A 16,954-nucleotide genomic window follows, 5' to 3' on the forward strand; every position below is an offset into this window, starting at 1 on the left:
GTTGAAACTGCTGTAGCATGCAGATTTGTTTTAGAATATGCAAATCACAGGAGCATGCCTTAAATTCTCATGAGGTGGAGGACTTGAGATTGCACTGATTAGTAGAAGCTAGTAGAACAGAGATAGATCGATTGTCATTATTAAATCAAGCTTTAAGTTACAGAAATATTTGCTGCACAGTTTCAACGATGCAGCCTCTGATGTTTAGTCCTAAAGCAGCCAACTAGTTTCATCATCTACTCACTATTGTAATGTGCCCTGAAGTGAACCTGTTTTCAACTCCACAATTAGAAGCATTGTGTTAACACCAGAGGTACCTGCTTTGTTCCAGGACGGTAGCACACCAGTGAAGTCGCATGAATTCTGAATTTAATGTTACCAAGTAGGTTAGACTGGTTGGAAAAACAGAAAAGTGTTTGTTCTTTAATTGCTTTGTACTACTGTCGCATTTCAGTGACCATGTGCTAAAAAAAAAAAGTCTATTAAATGTCAGCACCATTCATCAAGCACTTGCACCATGTGTACTTCAAGGGCACAAAAATACTAAGAAAGTACAGTACATATCAAGATCAGGAAAATCTGTCACGGAAAAGCATTGTATGTGCCTTTTTTGCTTTCTAACTTGTATCCATGACAACCCCCTGTACATCTACACACAAAAGTGTTGCTACCTTGTGATTTGATGTTATTTACCAGCAGCTTGCAGTTTGGAATTCAAACCAGCCATTTAAAACAAGATGTAAAAAAAACACTGATTATATTGAAGTAGTGACTGCAAATACCCTGATAATCTCAGACTTTTCTGGGGGGAAAAAAAGCTTTCTTTAAAAGGCACCATTAGTGCTTATGGCTCTTTGCAGACCATAATTTATGTGCAGGAGTTCACAAGAACAACTGATCAATGCCAATCACTCCTCTGCTTCAATGGCTGCTGATTAGTGGGGTAATGTTACACACAGTTCACAGTCTGATGCACAGGTTTGGAGTTGCACTTAAATATGCCTTTTGCACAGCGAAGGAAATTATTATGATTATGAATAACTCCAAAGCTTAATAGAAGCCCACAGGCAAAAAAAATACACTAAAATAGAGGTACTATTATATAACATTTGCGTGATCAAAAAACAAAAGAAAATGTGATAATCAAGACAACGTGATCAATGTCACATCTCCTTCGGTTTTTAACAAACATGTGGATGTGAAGACTCACCAGTTGAAGGGCAAAGAAGAGGATGAGGAGGATTCCACACGAGAGCATGGAGAGGCCCAGCAGGAGCACCAGTGGCTGATACTGGCTGATGCAGGAGAATTTGCTGTAAAGTGCCTCATTTTTCAGCTCCTGGTCGTTCAACAGGTACTTCCCCTTGGCTGGCATGGCTCACTCTTCTTACAGAGGCATATCAGGTGTTAACAAGGAACCCTCGAGAGCAGGAGTGTGTGTCTCCACAACTTTTGTGTGTGTGGGCCAGAAGTTTGTTAAGAAAGGAGTCCACAGTTCTAGATCTGTTAGGGGCCCCTCGCTAGCTCATGACGCTCAAGTGAAACTTGTGTTTTTCCTTCGGCGTGGCATTTTGAATGTTGTTGTTGCTTCTCTCACAGCTTCGCTGTAGCTCTCTCCACTCGTCGTACACTCTGTCTCTCTCTGTCTCTCTCCCCTTCGCTAGTCCTTTTGTGTCTTCTATCCTCTGTCTGGTGTTGGCAGGCAGACCCGCTTCATCCTTTGCCAGCTACTGTGTTGCTCCCTTCAGTGGGTTTGAGTAATAAGCCTGGGGCTGGGAGACACGGAGGAGGAGGGGAGGGGAGCTTAAGAAAGGGGAGGAGAGGGATAAGGAGGAAGAGCAGGAGGAAAACAGGGGCTGGTGAGGGCAGCAACAAAGGTCATCAGTGATCCCACCAGGTTCCTGGATGTAATGGAGCAGAGAGGTTGGCAGCTCCACTCCTTAGAGGCACATGGAAGGAGGGAAAGGGGGCAGGGAGAAAAAGACAAATATTTTACTAAAGGTTTGGTGGCACACAGACATACAAAACAAACATTTACAATATTTTCATGGGCATTTTATGACTACAAATATGGCTGAACTGATCTTAAAAGGATCCTGGCTTATATCTTCAGTAATCAGACACTACATGTGACTCACTGGGAATAACGTGAGAGTCAGACATAAATATCCGATTCCCTCGATGAGCACATGCTTATTCATACCTGGACTTCGCAATTTACACAACCCAGAAAGCCCTGTCTCTGTTTACTCCTGGGTCCTGGATCAATTTGGCCAGAACTTTAATAGAAAGCTGCCATAATGATGGGCCACACTGCTAATGAGAGCAGTTGCTTTGGAGCCATTTACTAAACAATATAACGACGTGGAATGGACTTCTACACAGCCACAAACTACACAACCATTTTATTCACCCCGAGCTGAACAAACAAATGTTACTGTTAACAAACATTAAAGGTTACAGTAATAAAAGGAGACAACAGGCACACAAACCAAAGAGAAGTGGACAAGTGGACAAACCATAACTGTATGCATAATTGAGGGATAAATACATTCTGAGCATAGATCTGTGGTTACACTAATGCATGCAGTAAGGACCATTTTTGTTCTCTCTATCTTAGAACAATACCTCTGCTTGCTGAGTGAAGGACCATGTCTATTTACAATGGTGAGTGGGAGATAAGATGCCAGAAAGCTCTGTTAAAACACACAATGGCCCTTATGCAGGAAGCGATATATGAACAAATTTCCTATTTCCTATCCACGTTTTCTTCTTATTTTGTTAGTACTCACTGATTTCTGGAATTCACCAATGTAAAATTCTTCCCTTATGTAAGAAATGTTTTTTACAAGGTTGATATCTTACCAAGATAAGAATCAAACATCAAGCACCAGAAAATATTTGTCCAAAGCAAAGATAATTGTGTTATTTGTGTATGTTTTCTTAATATAGTTTTTGATTTTCCTATAATGCCAGTACTAACGTTCTGGAAAATCAATTTAAATTTCTTTAACAGCATGTCAATTTCGCTACTGCTGAAGTTATTCTGACAGCTATTTTTTGGTGGCATCTTTCCAATTCTTGGGCATGTGCCAGAGTATTTGAACAAGGCACAACACCTGCCCTGAAAGAGTGTTTAGGGGGTGTTACCTATGCTAATAAACAATTATGTTCGAGTTATCATCATTCAGGGGGAAATATAAGGACTTCTAGGATATCTCTTTAAACATTAGAGCCCTCTGAAGCAAGAAGACCTGATAATCACAACATAGTCTGTAGACACCACATTATGGGAGCAGAGGCAGTGGAGTTGAGGTAATTATTATTTTACAAAAGAAATGCTCCTGCAAGTCCTCTAAAAATGCTGAGATTATAGATTTGTTTAATTGCGTTGCTCAAAACTACAGAGGGGTGAACTGGCATGAAACGATGCAGCTCTTGCTCATAAGAGGGCCATATATTCATTTAGGAGAGAGGAGAAGACACTGTCCTAAAGCTCAATAGAAACAATGTGAACTTCGCACCGCTGTCAATAGAAACCTCATTTCCTCCAGTTGCTAATATCACTGTCTCATTGTGTGTAAGACACTGCTTCATGTTTGTCCCTCACATAGCAACTGCGAGTCGCAGTCTGCACCAGATGCCATGTGCTATCCACAGAGAAAAGCAGAGCAAAAAGCGACAACACACCTGTTGCTTTGTGAGTGTGAAAAGTCAGCCCGTGTTGCTTCCATCCTGCACTGCAACAGTAAGCAGTGTCATGAGTTTAAAACCACTTTTTAACATTCCCTTTCATTGCTGCTGCTGGACAGAACAGCATCCTGCCGGCTCGCCCCAGCCTCAGATAACACACTGTCTGAGGCTGTCTGAGGGCAGTAAAAGCAAGAGCTAGGAGGTACAACAAAGAACATGACGCTGGTGAGGAATTGTGCATCAATAAGAACCAGCTGGCCTGTAAGAAGGAAACCCTGTTTACTGGCTGTTTACATTGGAGGAATCATTTACTCCACATAACCACTAAATGCCACGTCCTGACTCCACGCTGTGCTGATGTGCAGTCTTAAGCACATATTACTATAAATGTCATCATAACTGGAAGACAAGCACGAATAAATACATCAGATATATATATATATATATATATATATATATATATATATGCATAGGTTGTTCGTGTCAGGTAAAACCATTAAGCAAAGCAATACCAACACTTGAAAGCAGACCAGAGCTAATATAGTCAAGTTCAAGAAATGTAAGGGACACTTAAGTTTAGGCATACAAAGCTGTTAAAACCACAACTGAGACAGTCCAGATAGTCTGTCTAAGAGGGAACTGTTATCAAACCTGCAGTAGACCTTCAAGGGAACTATATTTTAATGACCACGTGATAGTACTTCTCCTTTCTATCTCCTAATCTGCAATCCTGCTTAAAAGAAACTATATAAAGAAAAAAACAAGAAGTAAAAAAGGAGCAGTTTCCTTTAGTGTGATGGCTTTTTCGCCATTGTTTGTCTTGTAATTCTCACTTTAGAATACAACTGTCTTGATTTTTATTGTTTCTTAGAAATTGTCTGGTGCTCTGTTCCGCCATTGAGTGACAAGTCTGAACATGAGCAGGAAACAAGCTGAAGTGCAATTGTGGACCAGAGCCAGTATGCCTCTAATGCCGTGTTTACAATGCACGTTATGGCTCTGCTCAACTCAAGTCACTTTAGGGTCCAGGTCGTTTTGCTCCGTGTCATTTATCCCACTGCAGAGAGTATCCCCTCAGTGTAGCTGGGATTCTCAGTTGATTGCCATAGTGACGCTGCTGAAACTGCTGTTAAATCATGATATTGTGACTCTCACTGAATCCAAACCAAAGGGAGGACTTTGTAAATTGTATAATGGGTGGGTTTGGGCAGGGTGTCCATTGTTGCCCTCTTGAATGTTTTTCTCTGACCAATCTGTGGCCTGCAGTATCATTTCAGGTCTCTTGGAGCTCTGACAGAGGTCGTACCAAAAGAAAAAAAACTAGGTACCAAGTACTATCCACAACTTTTGCTAATGGAAAATAACTGACAAGGATAATGCAATGCTCTTAAATCAATGATCCACGTCAGATGACCGATTGACTTCAGCATTTAAAGGGTTTCTCTAGTCTTTAGACAGCAATTTGACACTGTAAGAACTCTCATTTACAGATGTGAAAACTCCTAGACCTGATGGGGCTGTTTTTATGCTCAAACTCTAAAGTTACCATGGTAAAAAAGCAGCACCATCAGACCTGTGGTTGAGCCGTAGCTATGAGCTGGGAGAACAGACAAGGATGTACGCTTCAATAGAGCCGAGTCTCTCAGCAAGCTCGGATGAATAGCTGAAACTGTGCTGCATTGACTGCCAGGTCTTTTACTATGAAAGCTTGGCAATTGAGGGAATCACATAGCAGCCTTGTAAACTGGCGTCACTGAATCCTGGAACAGTGGCCATACAAAAACCAACTAACGTCACTGTGTGCTTGCTGCTGAGACGCAGGAACGTACAGACCCCCGTGTCAAAGAAAAGAGGAGGTGAAGTGTAACAGAGACTGTGTGTGTGTGTGTGTGTGTGTGTGTGTGTGTGTGTGTGTGTGTGTGTACACTGCAGACAGTGACAGAAAAACAACAGTGTGACGATGAAGCCTTGAAATCATGCTGGGTGGGTTTTCATTAAATACCTTGGGGGAGACTAAGAAATTACAGCAAGTTACTTTCCTTAGTATTTTTTAAGACTGCATTTGAGTCATCAAAAGTGGCAATCTCTGAGTTCTTTTTTTATTACCTCCACCAAGGAGGTTATGTGTTTTGTTTGTTGGTTTGCTTGTCAGCAGGATTACAGAAAAAATACCAGCCTGATTATCATGAAACTTGATGCAAGGCTGTAGCATGGGCCATGGACCAACTCATTTATTTTTGTAGAGGATCTGAATTATGGGGGAGATAAAACAAAATATTTTTGCGCTGCACACTGCAGCAATCTGGTTAAGCACTGGTTAAAGACTCAAGATTTTGATTCTGAATTTGACATGGTTTCAAATGTAAGAAAGGGGTAATAACTTATACGTCATGCTTTATGGGTCAATTTTTAACGTGGGACGACAAAATTTTCAAAGTTGACAGGTAGACAATACAAAGGTTAATCACCAATAGCCTGATTACTGGGAGTTATTAAGGCGAAAGCAAATATTTTTATATACTTTTTCTATTTACTTTTATCAATATGATCGAACAATACCAGACGTGCAGTGAGCATGGGCATTTTATGCATCAAGAATCTACAGTACTTTTGATCACAATTGCTGTAACAGAATATCAATCAGTAGTAGACTTCACAAGCACTCACATGCATGCAGAAAGAAGTGTTTAGCATCCCAGGAAACAAAGAGAGAGAAGGTATCTGCTGGCTAGCCTTACAGTCACTACGTATTTGGGTGGTGAGACATTTTGTAATGTTTTGGCTCTGTACTTTCACATATTAGATTTGAAATTAAAAGTTGACTTTGAATTTAAAGTAAGGCCTTTCTGCTTCAATGGTCATTATCATAAATTATCTACATTTTTCTCTGCGTTATTCAAAGCCAGGAGATTTTAATGTCAATGAAGCATGGAAAGTACCTCCTTCATTGCGTCTTTCATTCTGAATATTTTCCAGTTGAATGTTGCCTGGGAACGGTCAATCCACTTTCTTTATGCCAAGCAATCACATGGGTAATAAACCGTTCCTATCTAAGATCTGGTCAGATCTTCACCAAACCTACACCCAATTCAAAGCCCTTTCATGGAGAGCAAACAGGCAGGTCTCTTTCCTAAGCAAATCACTCTGCTTTTATGGCCGTCTTTGTGTTGTCTTTCAATAACCCTGGACAAAAAAGGGACAAAGAGTGACCTCTGTAAAAGAAAACAGCAAACCACATTTCTCAGCCAATGTTCCACAGATTCAGGGTTAAAGGCGATGTGGGTAAAGGTCAGCCAGACCAAAGGAAGCAGCCTTGTGGACATCAGCTGTAGAGCTGGCTCGCACTGAAGTAAAGAAAGACTGAAATATGCCTTTTGGGTTCTTAATAAACCTTGGTCGACATGCGCATACCAAATGGAGGTTCGGTTCACTCCACATTGAAATAAAGCCCTTCATATGATACAGGTTAATTTCTGGTTGTCACTGTTGGCAAAGACTTCATTCTGCAGTGTACTTCCGTTTATGTTCAACTATAGAGGGCACATTAAATACTTACCAAATATAGTTAATTTCAGTTTCAATTCTCAATATACACTTCCTGACATTCACCCACATGTGGGTTCACTTGTCTTCTCTCTTTGTCCATATACTTTATTTGGTCAATTAAATGTAAATATAATAAATGACTGCTCTGTCTAAAATTCACCAAGCCGGGAAGTGTCGAACCCATCAATCAACCCACTTTATATACAGGCTCTAATGCTGCACTCCAGTCAAAGTCAGAGTTAACAACAGAATTTCTCAGTTGAAATTTCCAACTTCCAACCTCCACTGTTACAATGTTTGCTGCCATTGTTAAACTAGGCTTTGATGGACACGTAATGCTACCAGGTCAAGTGCGCTCAATGCATTGTGGCTGATTAAGTCAGTAGAGATAATGTACAAATTCTATTTTTCTCAAATTGACCAATGGATTGGTTAAAGAAGAAAGATTTTTTTATAATCATAATGTTGTGGGCTGCTTGCCGTTACAATGTTTAAAGCGCTGTGATACATCGGGCATATTTTATTGACAACATTAGACTCATAAAAGTTCATTACCTATGCCTAATTCTGGATTGTTTAGTGGACAATTAGGCAGGAGAATTTAAATATAGCCATTTGATGATTTAACTGAGGAACTGATGATTCAGTTACTGCAAAACGTATGCCATTATGAAGACACATGATATAAATCACTGAATCAGCAAGACTAAATTACCCTTTGTTATTTTCAGTATGTGCTCAAAATAAATGTTATCCCAAATTGGCTGTAAGCCTAGGCTACCTATGTTATCTTAGCAGTAGCTTGCTGATACACAGAGCCTTTCAATAAACAGATGACTGATGTATGTACAGCAATGCACGGGGCAGATTAGATTAGGTCTTCTGTCCTTTCCCATCTCCCCTCCTCTCCTCCCAGTACCGTCTACTGGTATTAAATTAGCCACAGTCACCAGAAGGAGCTGCTGAAACCTAACAATATTAACAGGATGCTATCTCAGCACTGATTTAGGCTTCAAATGCCATTGCTTATAATAAATACAGGAAGTGCAAGCAAGAGCACCACATGCTCGGAAGCTGGCCGTTACTGCTCAAGTGTTTCACATTTACTTCTACAAAGTGGAGCCGATTCACACAACAGCAAGTGAAACCATCAATTTCTGCTGCTTGACACAAACAGCAGTCTAGAGAGGGGTTTATTGATTTAAATATACATATAATTTAAATCTAAATATATCAGCCATGGGGAAAATGTAATATTGAAATAGAATTTATTGAATTAGTCTATGCAATTTCCTTCTCATATGCCCTTTGGATTTGAAAACACCTGCACACTCATGAAGGGAAACTGATAACCATCAGTCACTCGACTCACCCAAGCTCAGAGCTCTCTTCTCTACCAGATACAACCCTGACTAGTAGAAACACTTTTACTGCAGCGATTGTTATGTTGGAGTCAGTAGATGTCTTCTTTAAACAGAAGTCAACAGATCTAATTGTTCTCATGGAAATTTGCTTGTTTCAGACAAACTCAATAAAAGGTTTAACCACATCACAGTGGGAATTCTGAACTATTCAAGTCAAATTTATTGTTTTTAATCTTTTGTTTTGTTTTAGCTTTTTTGTTTCACAGTAATTTTGTTTGTGCCATAACAATTTGTGAATATAAAGAATGAAAGATGAGCTTCATGGAATGTTGTGTTTCTCTTTGTAAGATATTTTTCCAAAAGACACATTATTTGCAAACCAACTTTGAGAAGAAAAACAGGGTGGAAAGAATGTACTACAATGAGAGAGACCATTGTTTCCAGTTGGTGTAGCCAGCCACATCCCCATTTCAGGTTTCATAACTGGACCCGCTCCATCCTGTAACTGTGCAGCCGTAGGGCCCCTTCCACCACCACTGCCGCTACTGCCACCAGCAATAAGAAAACCATAATTATCCCATAGTACACCAGCCAGTTTACTACCGGCACTGCCATTCAAAAGAAACCTCAACATCTGCAAGCAGAGAGCAGTTTACACAGCTAAACAAAACCTAACGTGGATATCATGCAGAGCTGCTGCAACAGAAACGGTTGGCAGCTTCACATCAGCCTGATGATGGTAATTTTCCAGGCTACCATAAAGCCCCGACTGCTGGCAGGGCCATCTGCTGCATGTTTTCTACAATCTACTGTCATAAGTAGTGTTGTTTTACACTGTACATGTACCCATAGAACTGCACTGTTTGGCCTTCCCTGTCAAACAGCATTTTGTTATGGAGAATGAATTCCTTTAAACACCAGAAGCTAACATGTCAAACATCAATAACAATGTATAAATACATAGGTTTACAGACCAACCTACAGTGCTTATGAGAGGGGCCCTTTGATGCTGCAGAAGCGGGGATTAAGTATTCCCCAAATGCAATTGCCAAGCATTAGAGGGAAACATATTCCATGATGGTCCTCCTCATTAAACACATTCTCTGTTATCTTTGGGAAGCACTGACAATGGAGGCCCCACCAGCATGGGCTGTAGCTATAGGAAAATCCCTGTTGTGCTGTAATAGTTTGACCTCAAATCCAATTCTTCGCCGTTTTTGTGTGTATGACGTTCCATATCACCACCACACCCTCTTCTGTCAGCTGTGATGACTGGCCTGCATCCTGTGTCATGGTCACTGAGAGATGTTTCCTTATAATGGAAACAAACAGAGATATGTTGCCTCTATTTCTTCTACTAGTTCTCTTGGGAGCGAATACTGAAATTTTAAAAAATGGGATACACCATAACAAAGATGTATTTTACTGCAAAATCACTGAGGCTAAAAGCAAAATCTTGAACCATGAAGTTGTATGCATGTCTGTAGCTGATATACTCAATAAACATTTGATTAATCAAACAATAAAATGCTCTAAAGTGCAGTAGATCTTTGCCTTTTTGGACTTAAAGTGCGTTACAACCCCAGTGTGTGTTTATACTCTGTCTTTAGGTATATTTTAGATTATCAATATTAGCTCATGAATGTTTGTATAACAGGGAAAGGTCTTGTTCCACATCAAATATCAATTAAGGTTAATGGGACCTTGACAGCAGAGACTTACACTCCACAATGACAATGGGATTACATAATATTTATTACACAATACCACAAGACAAATGGGAGGTTAGCAACCTGCTTTCATACCTTCTCTGCATGCATCCGTCCGTGTGTGTGTGTGTGTGTGTGTGGTTGTGTGTGTGTGTGTGTGTGTGTGCGCATACTAAAAACTATGATGGCAATGTCTTATGTCTAGAAACCATTTAATCTAAAGAAATTTAGCATGTCTAACTAGGGCTGGGCGATATATCGATATAAAAGATATATCGATATATTTTTAAATGTGATATGGAATTAGATTGTATCGCATATATCGACATAGTTCAGATTTGAGCTGTGATCAGGGGATTTTAAGGTGCAGATAGCAAAACAATAGAAGCTGCCACATAGAAGATTAATTAGAGATGTAGCCCTGCTCTGTGTGTCAAGTCATTCTCGGCATGAATGACAAATTAATCAATGAATTAAACTTGTGAAAGCGCATAAGGGCTTAGAACATTATGAAAGGATTATATTAAATTAAACCATTAATCACAAATCTATACAAAATGGTCAAAAATCCCTTGAAAATACCACATTAAAGACATAGTTTCATTTTGGCCATTTAAATGGCCAGCATTTCTCAGCTGGAAACTGTTAAGAAACCCCCTTATTGTTAATACACCTAGGGAAGCAATCATCTGAATGCCGTAGGTCTCTAGTTTGTGGTTGTTAAGTTTCATGAGGCTGTGAGTATCCTAGAGGTCACAGCAGGTCATTTTATACAGTGAGATCAAGTGTTAAAAAATGTGCTCACTACAATAAAACTACTATGACTATGATGGGGACTAACATCATCACACATGAATGCAATGACTATTTCGGGACCCTACTATGCAGAAATATTCAAATACATTACGGGAAAACATTTGTCCTGTAATAGCAAACTTTTTTTTTTTCTTTGCACTTAACTGTAGGATTATCATAAAGTAGGCATGACTGTCAAGGGGTACAAACATAGCCTAATTTAATCCAGATATCTTGAGGCCAGAGGTCAAGGGACCACTTTGAAAATTACTCTATAAAGAATTGCCCATCAGTGTTTCAAATGTTCTGTCATGGTTAATCAGTGAAGAAATTCTGGAAAAACTGGATTACAATTTTTTTTCAGCAGCGTGTCCAAAACGTATGTTATACTGTGTATATATTAAATTGAAAATTCTATGAAGACGCTATATTTTATGTTCAAACTGATTCAAAAACTTTATTTTGTAAATCGGGTTTTTAGATATTTTTTCCAAATCATGCAGCCCTGCTTCATACTGGGTGTCAGGGAGTATTGTGCTGCTATGTCAATTCTCTGCAACAATGCTAGTAAGAGATACAGCCTTACTGACGATGAGTAAGGTGCAAATCATACATGGATCTGACCAATAAATACAGTACTACCTACTGAAGTTTTAGTTTCTACTAGTGTAGTGCATAGCATGAGATCACCAATTCCCACACAGCTTTTTCTGGAACACAACACAGCAATTCTAAAACTGACCATTCTGATGTTCAAATACAGTGGTGCATTAATGTAACATTTGACTAAAGCTTTTAGATTGAGGGGATTAAAAATTCCCAGGTTTAGTCTATGCTCAGACTGTGACTTCATCCCCAGCAATTTTTAATTCTTGTGTCCGGATATATCAAATGATGTGGCTATGATAGCCTTCCAACTCACTGCTGCACATCATGCTCTCCATTCTTCCTGCAGTCTTTCAAGGTCTCCAACAGAAACATTGCAACCCACAATGACAAAATATTATGTAAACCAAAGCTGGCTTGGGTTTAAAGCAAGAATTTAAACGTCTGCCTCTTGCAAGGCCATATCACCTTAGCAAAGCAACAGATTCCATTTACATCCCCAGAGTATTCAGACGAGCAAGATTAATATTTCAGGTTTAGTTTAGTTAAAGATTTTATAATGCTCAAATTACAGTATTGCTTAAGTATTTATGAATACAGATAAATGTAGGTTTGCATTTGAGCAGCATATCAAGTCAAGTCAAGTCAAATTTATTTATATAGCGCATGTACAGACGGCTGAGCCACACCAAAGTGCTTCACATAATAGTGCAAAAAGTGCAATAAAATACAGAATTGACAAAGGTAAAAAAGAAACAAACAAAAAAAAATGCTGGAAGCGCATTACTGCAGGGAAAACTCATGCTCTAAGGACCCTATGGGACCTAAATCAACAGTTGAAGTCATATTGCTGAAATGAAAGTTTAGGATATCAACATTTTAGGGTGTGATTGTGGACATATGAAGGCACTTATTAAGTGTAACTGCAATGTGATCTAGACAACAAGCATCGAAAGACAATGGGTGCAATCTTTAGGCTTTTCCACAATAGAAATGTGGTTTGATAAATAGAAAGGTATTTAAAAATTGATAGTCTGCCAAATGTACAGCATGGCACTGCGTGTATAACTATGTTTTGTTTGGTTTTGTTTAAACAGAAGCTGGAAAATAGAAGAAATAGAAGAAAAATATACATATACATCATAACTCCTATCCGTATGCAATTTAGATATTAATACCTTTAGCTTGTAGTCAGTGGGAGTTTATCAACACTTCCATAGACTTGTCACTTAATTAAACTTGCTCTTGAATGCTGTGGTCACCATTGGCCTGGAGAACTTGCTCTTTGCTCATGTTTGCCACTTTTTATCCACCTTGTCTTGTTTTCTCTGCTGCAGCAGACATTTTCAAAGCTCCAAAATTACATTTTTCAAAGCAAAATTTAGTAAATGTCGATAGAAGTGTGTGGCTACTTACTGGGACAACAATTTCATATACAAGTATTACAAAACTGCTTTAACACTGTACAGGATGGTTCAGTGCTTGTAGGTGGGAAGCCAGGAAGGATACACCAGCACATTGTTATCCAAAGTATCAGTGTGCAGAGGAGGGGGAAACATAGAGGGAGTAGTATAAAGCACTGTACATGTAACTGGTTTAATCTACATAAAATTATATGCAGCTTCCATTTGAATCTGGGAAAATGGAAGATGTGCTCTTTGCAAATATTTTTTATGCCCTTGCTATGGTTATGGCTATGGTAATCTGTAATACTGCATATTAATAAAATATACATAACACAGAATTTAAACCTTAGTATGGACTCTGGAGGGCATTGTGCAAGCAGGGAGGAGTCAGCATGTCTGCATAAAAACAGTTGCCTGGCTCTGGCTCAAACACAGAGGACCAGCAAGTGTGGTCTAACACACCCTGTCCACACATCCTCACGCACACTTACATACTCTACAACATCGAGCCAGAGCCAGAGAACACGGGTCAGGCATAGGTCTTGATAGCAGCCAACGGTGCTATTAAAAGAGCGGTGAAGTGAGGTTCGGCAACACACTCCCATCCTTCTAAAACCTACTAATAAGTTGACCTTGAGTCAAGCACTACAGTGCCCCAGCAGTATTGCTCAGAGGCTATCAGTAGAAAACTTTGGAATTGAGCAGTGTTGCATCACAGTGTTGTGCATGGTTACCTCCCACGCTAAAAAACAGGATGGTGACGGTAGGCTTTTTATAATATAAATACTCCTGTCACTGCCCTTGATCAAAGCATGAGCTTCAGAGCCTAATACTTAAACACTACGCTATGACTGCTGGATGATTCTAGTTAGGACGGGTCAAATATGTAGATAGGACACAGTTCCCCAAAGAGGAAAGTAAAATATTAATTAGTTTCACTTAAGCTTACAATACAAAACCCAACTGCCTCACCACAGAGTTGTTCGAGTGACTCCCTGGTGTAAATGTGGTGAACTGCATGAAAAGCTGTTCTAAGAAAAATAACACACGTGTGACAGGGAAGAGAAATGCTGACTGTATGTGCTATAAGCGTTGCATGGAACGGCATATTCTCCTAAGCCTTCAATTACAGCTGTGCAGCAGCAGAGAGGTCAGACGGCGGGAGTGACGCAGAAGGAGCACAGAGGGATCTCATTACCTCAAATGCCTCCTGGGAGCTATGGATGACAGGAGTAGATGGAGCCTGAGGATTTTACTAATAGTATCCTTGTCTCTTTACTGAGTGTCTTCATTTGCACGCTTAGCATTTGTGTTGCTGTACTGCCTTTTCATACAGCTGACAACTTGTGTGAGTTGAGTCCTTTTTACTTCACCTCATGGTAGTCAATGGTACACTACTCTTCTTGATTCTCAATGGGGGCCTTGTCTGTGGCAGCCTTACAGTATGGGGCACGGCTTGAGTTGCATGTTTTTTAAAAGCCACCCATATGTTTTGCCACTGCGAGCCAAGGAATGTGCAGGAAAGCATCTCTGTTGAAGAGCCACACAGTTAGGAATGTCTGCAGGCAGCAGCACCCTTCCTGGGGTTTCTGTGGCTGAGTGGGAAGTTTTTGGCTAACTTGGGGGAAGGCGAGGTTACTCCCACTTGATTTCTCAAAAGCAACTGGCTTGAGATGACTGGAGCTTCCCTGCAGCCCCTCCCAGATATGAGTCACAGTCTCACTCTGTGCTGCATATAGACAAAATAATCCAGGTGTGAAGAACCCATCCTCTGTGATGAGATTGTAACCCCAACCAGAACTAAAGGATGACTTTGTCTCAACAGATGCATATGTTTATATTTTTTTACTCAAAAAAGAGCAAACAAATGCTAGATCATAAAGCTTGTGAACAGAGAGATCATATTCAGCAATAGAGAAATCGAAGAAAAGACATAACTAAGCCATTTTGATGATTGAGTGCCTTTTTTACCCAAGACCTTTACTAAAAAAGTGCTTGAAAACCCAGCTTTGGGAATCCTCCACTGCTTGAGAGACATTCAATTCACTAACACCATCAATATCATTGTTCATAACCTTCCAAATCATCACTGCCCACCTGGTATTAAGACGGACCGACAGACGCACACGCTCACTCTTTCTTGCATCACAGGCGTCCTCTGAAAGAGGAACACAGGGAGCTTTTGTTTAATATACTGTCAACTGTTAGCAATCATTGAGCTGAATTACATTCCCTATGCAGTACAGAGGAGCTGATTTTAACTAAAGAGGTTTTTCTGAATTATTGTCACCTAAACGCACAATGTAAAATGTGGCATGACTAAGCAGCATCGGCAAACATGTTGCAGAGGAGTGTGTCTTACTGTCAATTAATTTGGCAGATTGCACCATGCTTAAAGAAAGGAAGTTTCAAAAATATTGTGAGTGAATACAATTCCCTCCCACTCTTTTGGCACTCTTCACCTCCCTACTTCCTCTCTCTGTGTCTTTCTTCATTTCTTCGATTGTGAATGCATTTTTCTACTGAGCTCTAACGTCAAACAAGCTCAAAGGTTTTCAATGCTCTGAGAGCTCTCTTAGTGAAGGCCAACCATACTCTGTGACATACAGTCGACCGCACACCATCTCACTTCCTTGGTGACTGTGACTCATTTCCCTAACAACGCAGCAAGGACAGCTTCATAAAAAGGGAACCTGCAGCCACTGCACAATTAGTCACAGATGGATGCTGTTATGAAAGCAACCACAGATTTTAAGTTATGTCAGGACAAACAGCAATCTAGTTAGAAAAGATAACAAAGATACAGATAAGAGCTGCACATTTATTATCCATCTATGGGCACAAGGTTTCTGCTGTTGCAATGAGCAGTGATGCCTGTAAATGTGAAATCTTCTTCTCATATACAAACAAATAAGAGCGATATAGCCTCAATACAAATTACAAATCATTTCTGCTGAGCAAAACTTTTGTGAATTTCTTGTATCAACTGAAAGGCAGTAACATCAAAGGATTGGTAAGCTAACCATAAATCATTAATAGAATAGCATCCTTTTGACCATGCGTCACCTGAGCCTGAAGCTTTGGGTCACTCCACCGGACCGATACAACCAAATGGTGACAGCAGTGGCCCGTGTGACAGCCTCACAAAGGGCGCAGTGAATGTGTGCAGAAACAGAAACCAGATCTTTCAAAGGCAGCTGTTGCTGTTGCGAGGTCAAAAGGGTGCCTTAGCAAAATGAGGAAGTGATTAATGTTATTTTAATTCTGTTAAATAAAAGTATTACCATTAAAGAAATACAATTCTACTTAAAAATGTCATCTCCCTGTAATCACTGTAGGCAGGTCTAGACTTCTATGCTACAAAAACAAGAGGACAACAATGCATAACTGTAGTATCTGGGGTTAATGACATGCTAATGTTTGAGCTCCATCCTACTAAAAGCAATTCAAGAAATATCTTCTATTACCACTACTGTGGTGCCACACTCTCAACCAGGATGATAGGATCCTAAATTAATTTTTTTTCCATTTTATGGAAGTGGTAATGGAAGTAATGTAATCGGAGTGTAATCAGTGGATGCCCAGTCACTATAAAACAGTTAAACAGACAACTGTGGCAAGCTGATAATAGGTACAGGCTAGGTTCCCACTGACATGGGATTTTATTTCAAAGCATATTTTATATAATTATACACTGTATATACAATGTACGTTGACTGTCGCATTTCATCTGTAGGTGGCTAGGGAATGAACATATTCCAGTGCTCTCTACGTGATAAGATAATTGTTATATAACTTCAAGCATTGTCTTCTGCATGTTATCTTCTATATCTAA

General features: G+C 39.8%; 1 protein-coding gene across 3 annotated transcripts in view; it reads right to left on the minus strand.

Annotated features, from left to right (window-relative positions):
• Positions 1 to 16,954, minus strand: part of adcy7 (adenylate cyclase 7) — a 61,276-nt gene that overhangs the window by 32,691 nt on the left and 11,631 nt on the right. For all 3 annotated transcript variants that reach the window (XM_059350586.1, XM_059350595.1, XM_059350578.1), the window contains exon 2: positions 1,211 to 1,939. In XM_059350586.1, coding sequence (XP_059206569.1) covers positions 1,211 to 1,375 — 165 coding nt within the window. In that variant the 5' untranslated portion in view covers positions 1,376 to 1,939. The remainder of the gene's footprint in view (positions 1 to 1,210; positions 1,940 to 16,954) is intronic.

The sequence above is a fragment of the Centropristis striata genome, chromosome 2 (genome assembly GCF_030273125.1).
Source record: "Centropristis striata isolate RG_2023a ecotype Rhode Island chromosome 2, C.striata_1.0, whole genome shotgun sequence".
Classification (NCBI taxonomy): domain Eukaryota; kingdom Metazoa; phylum Chordata; class Actinopteri; order Perciformes; family Serranidae; genus Centropristis; species Centropristis striata.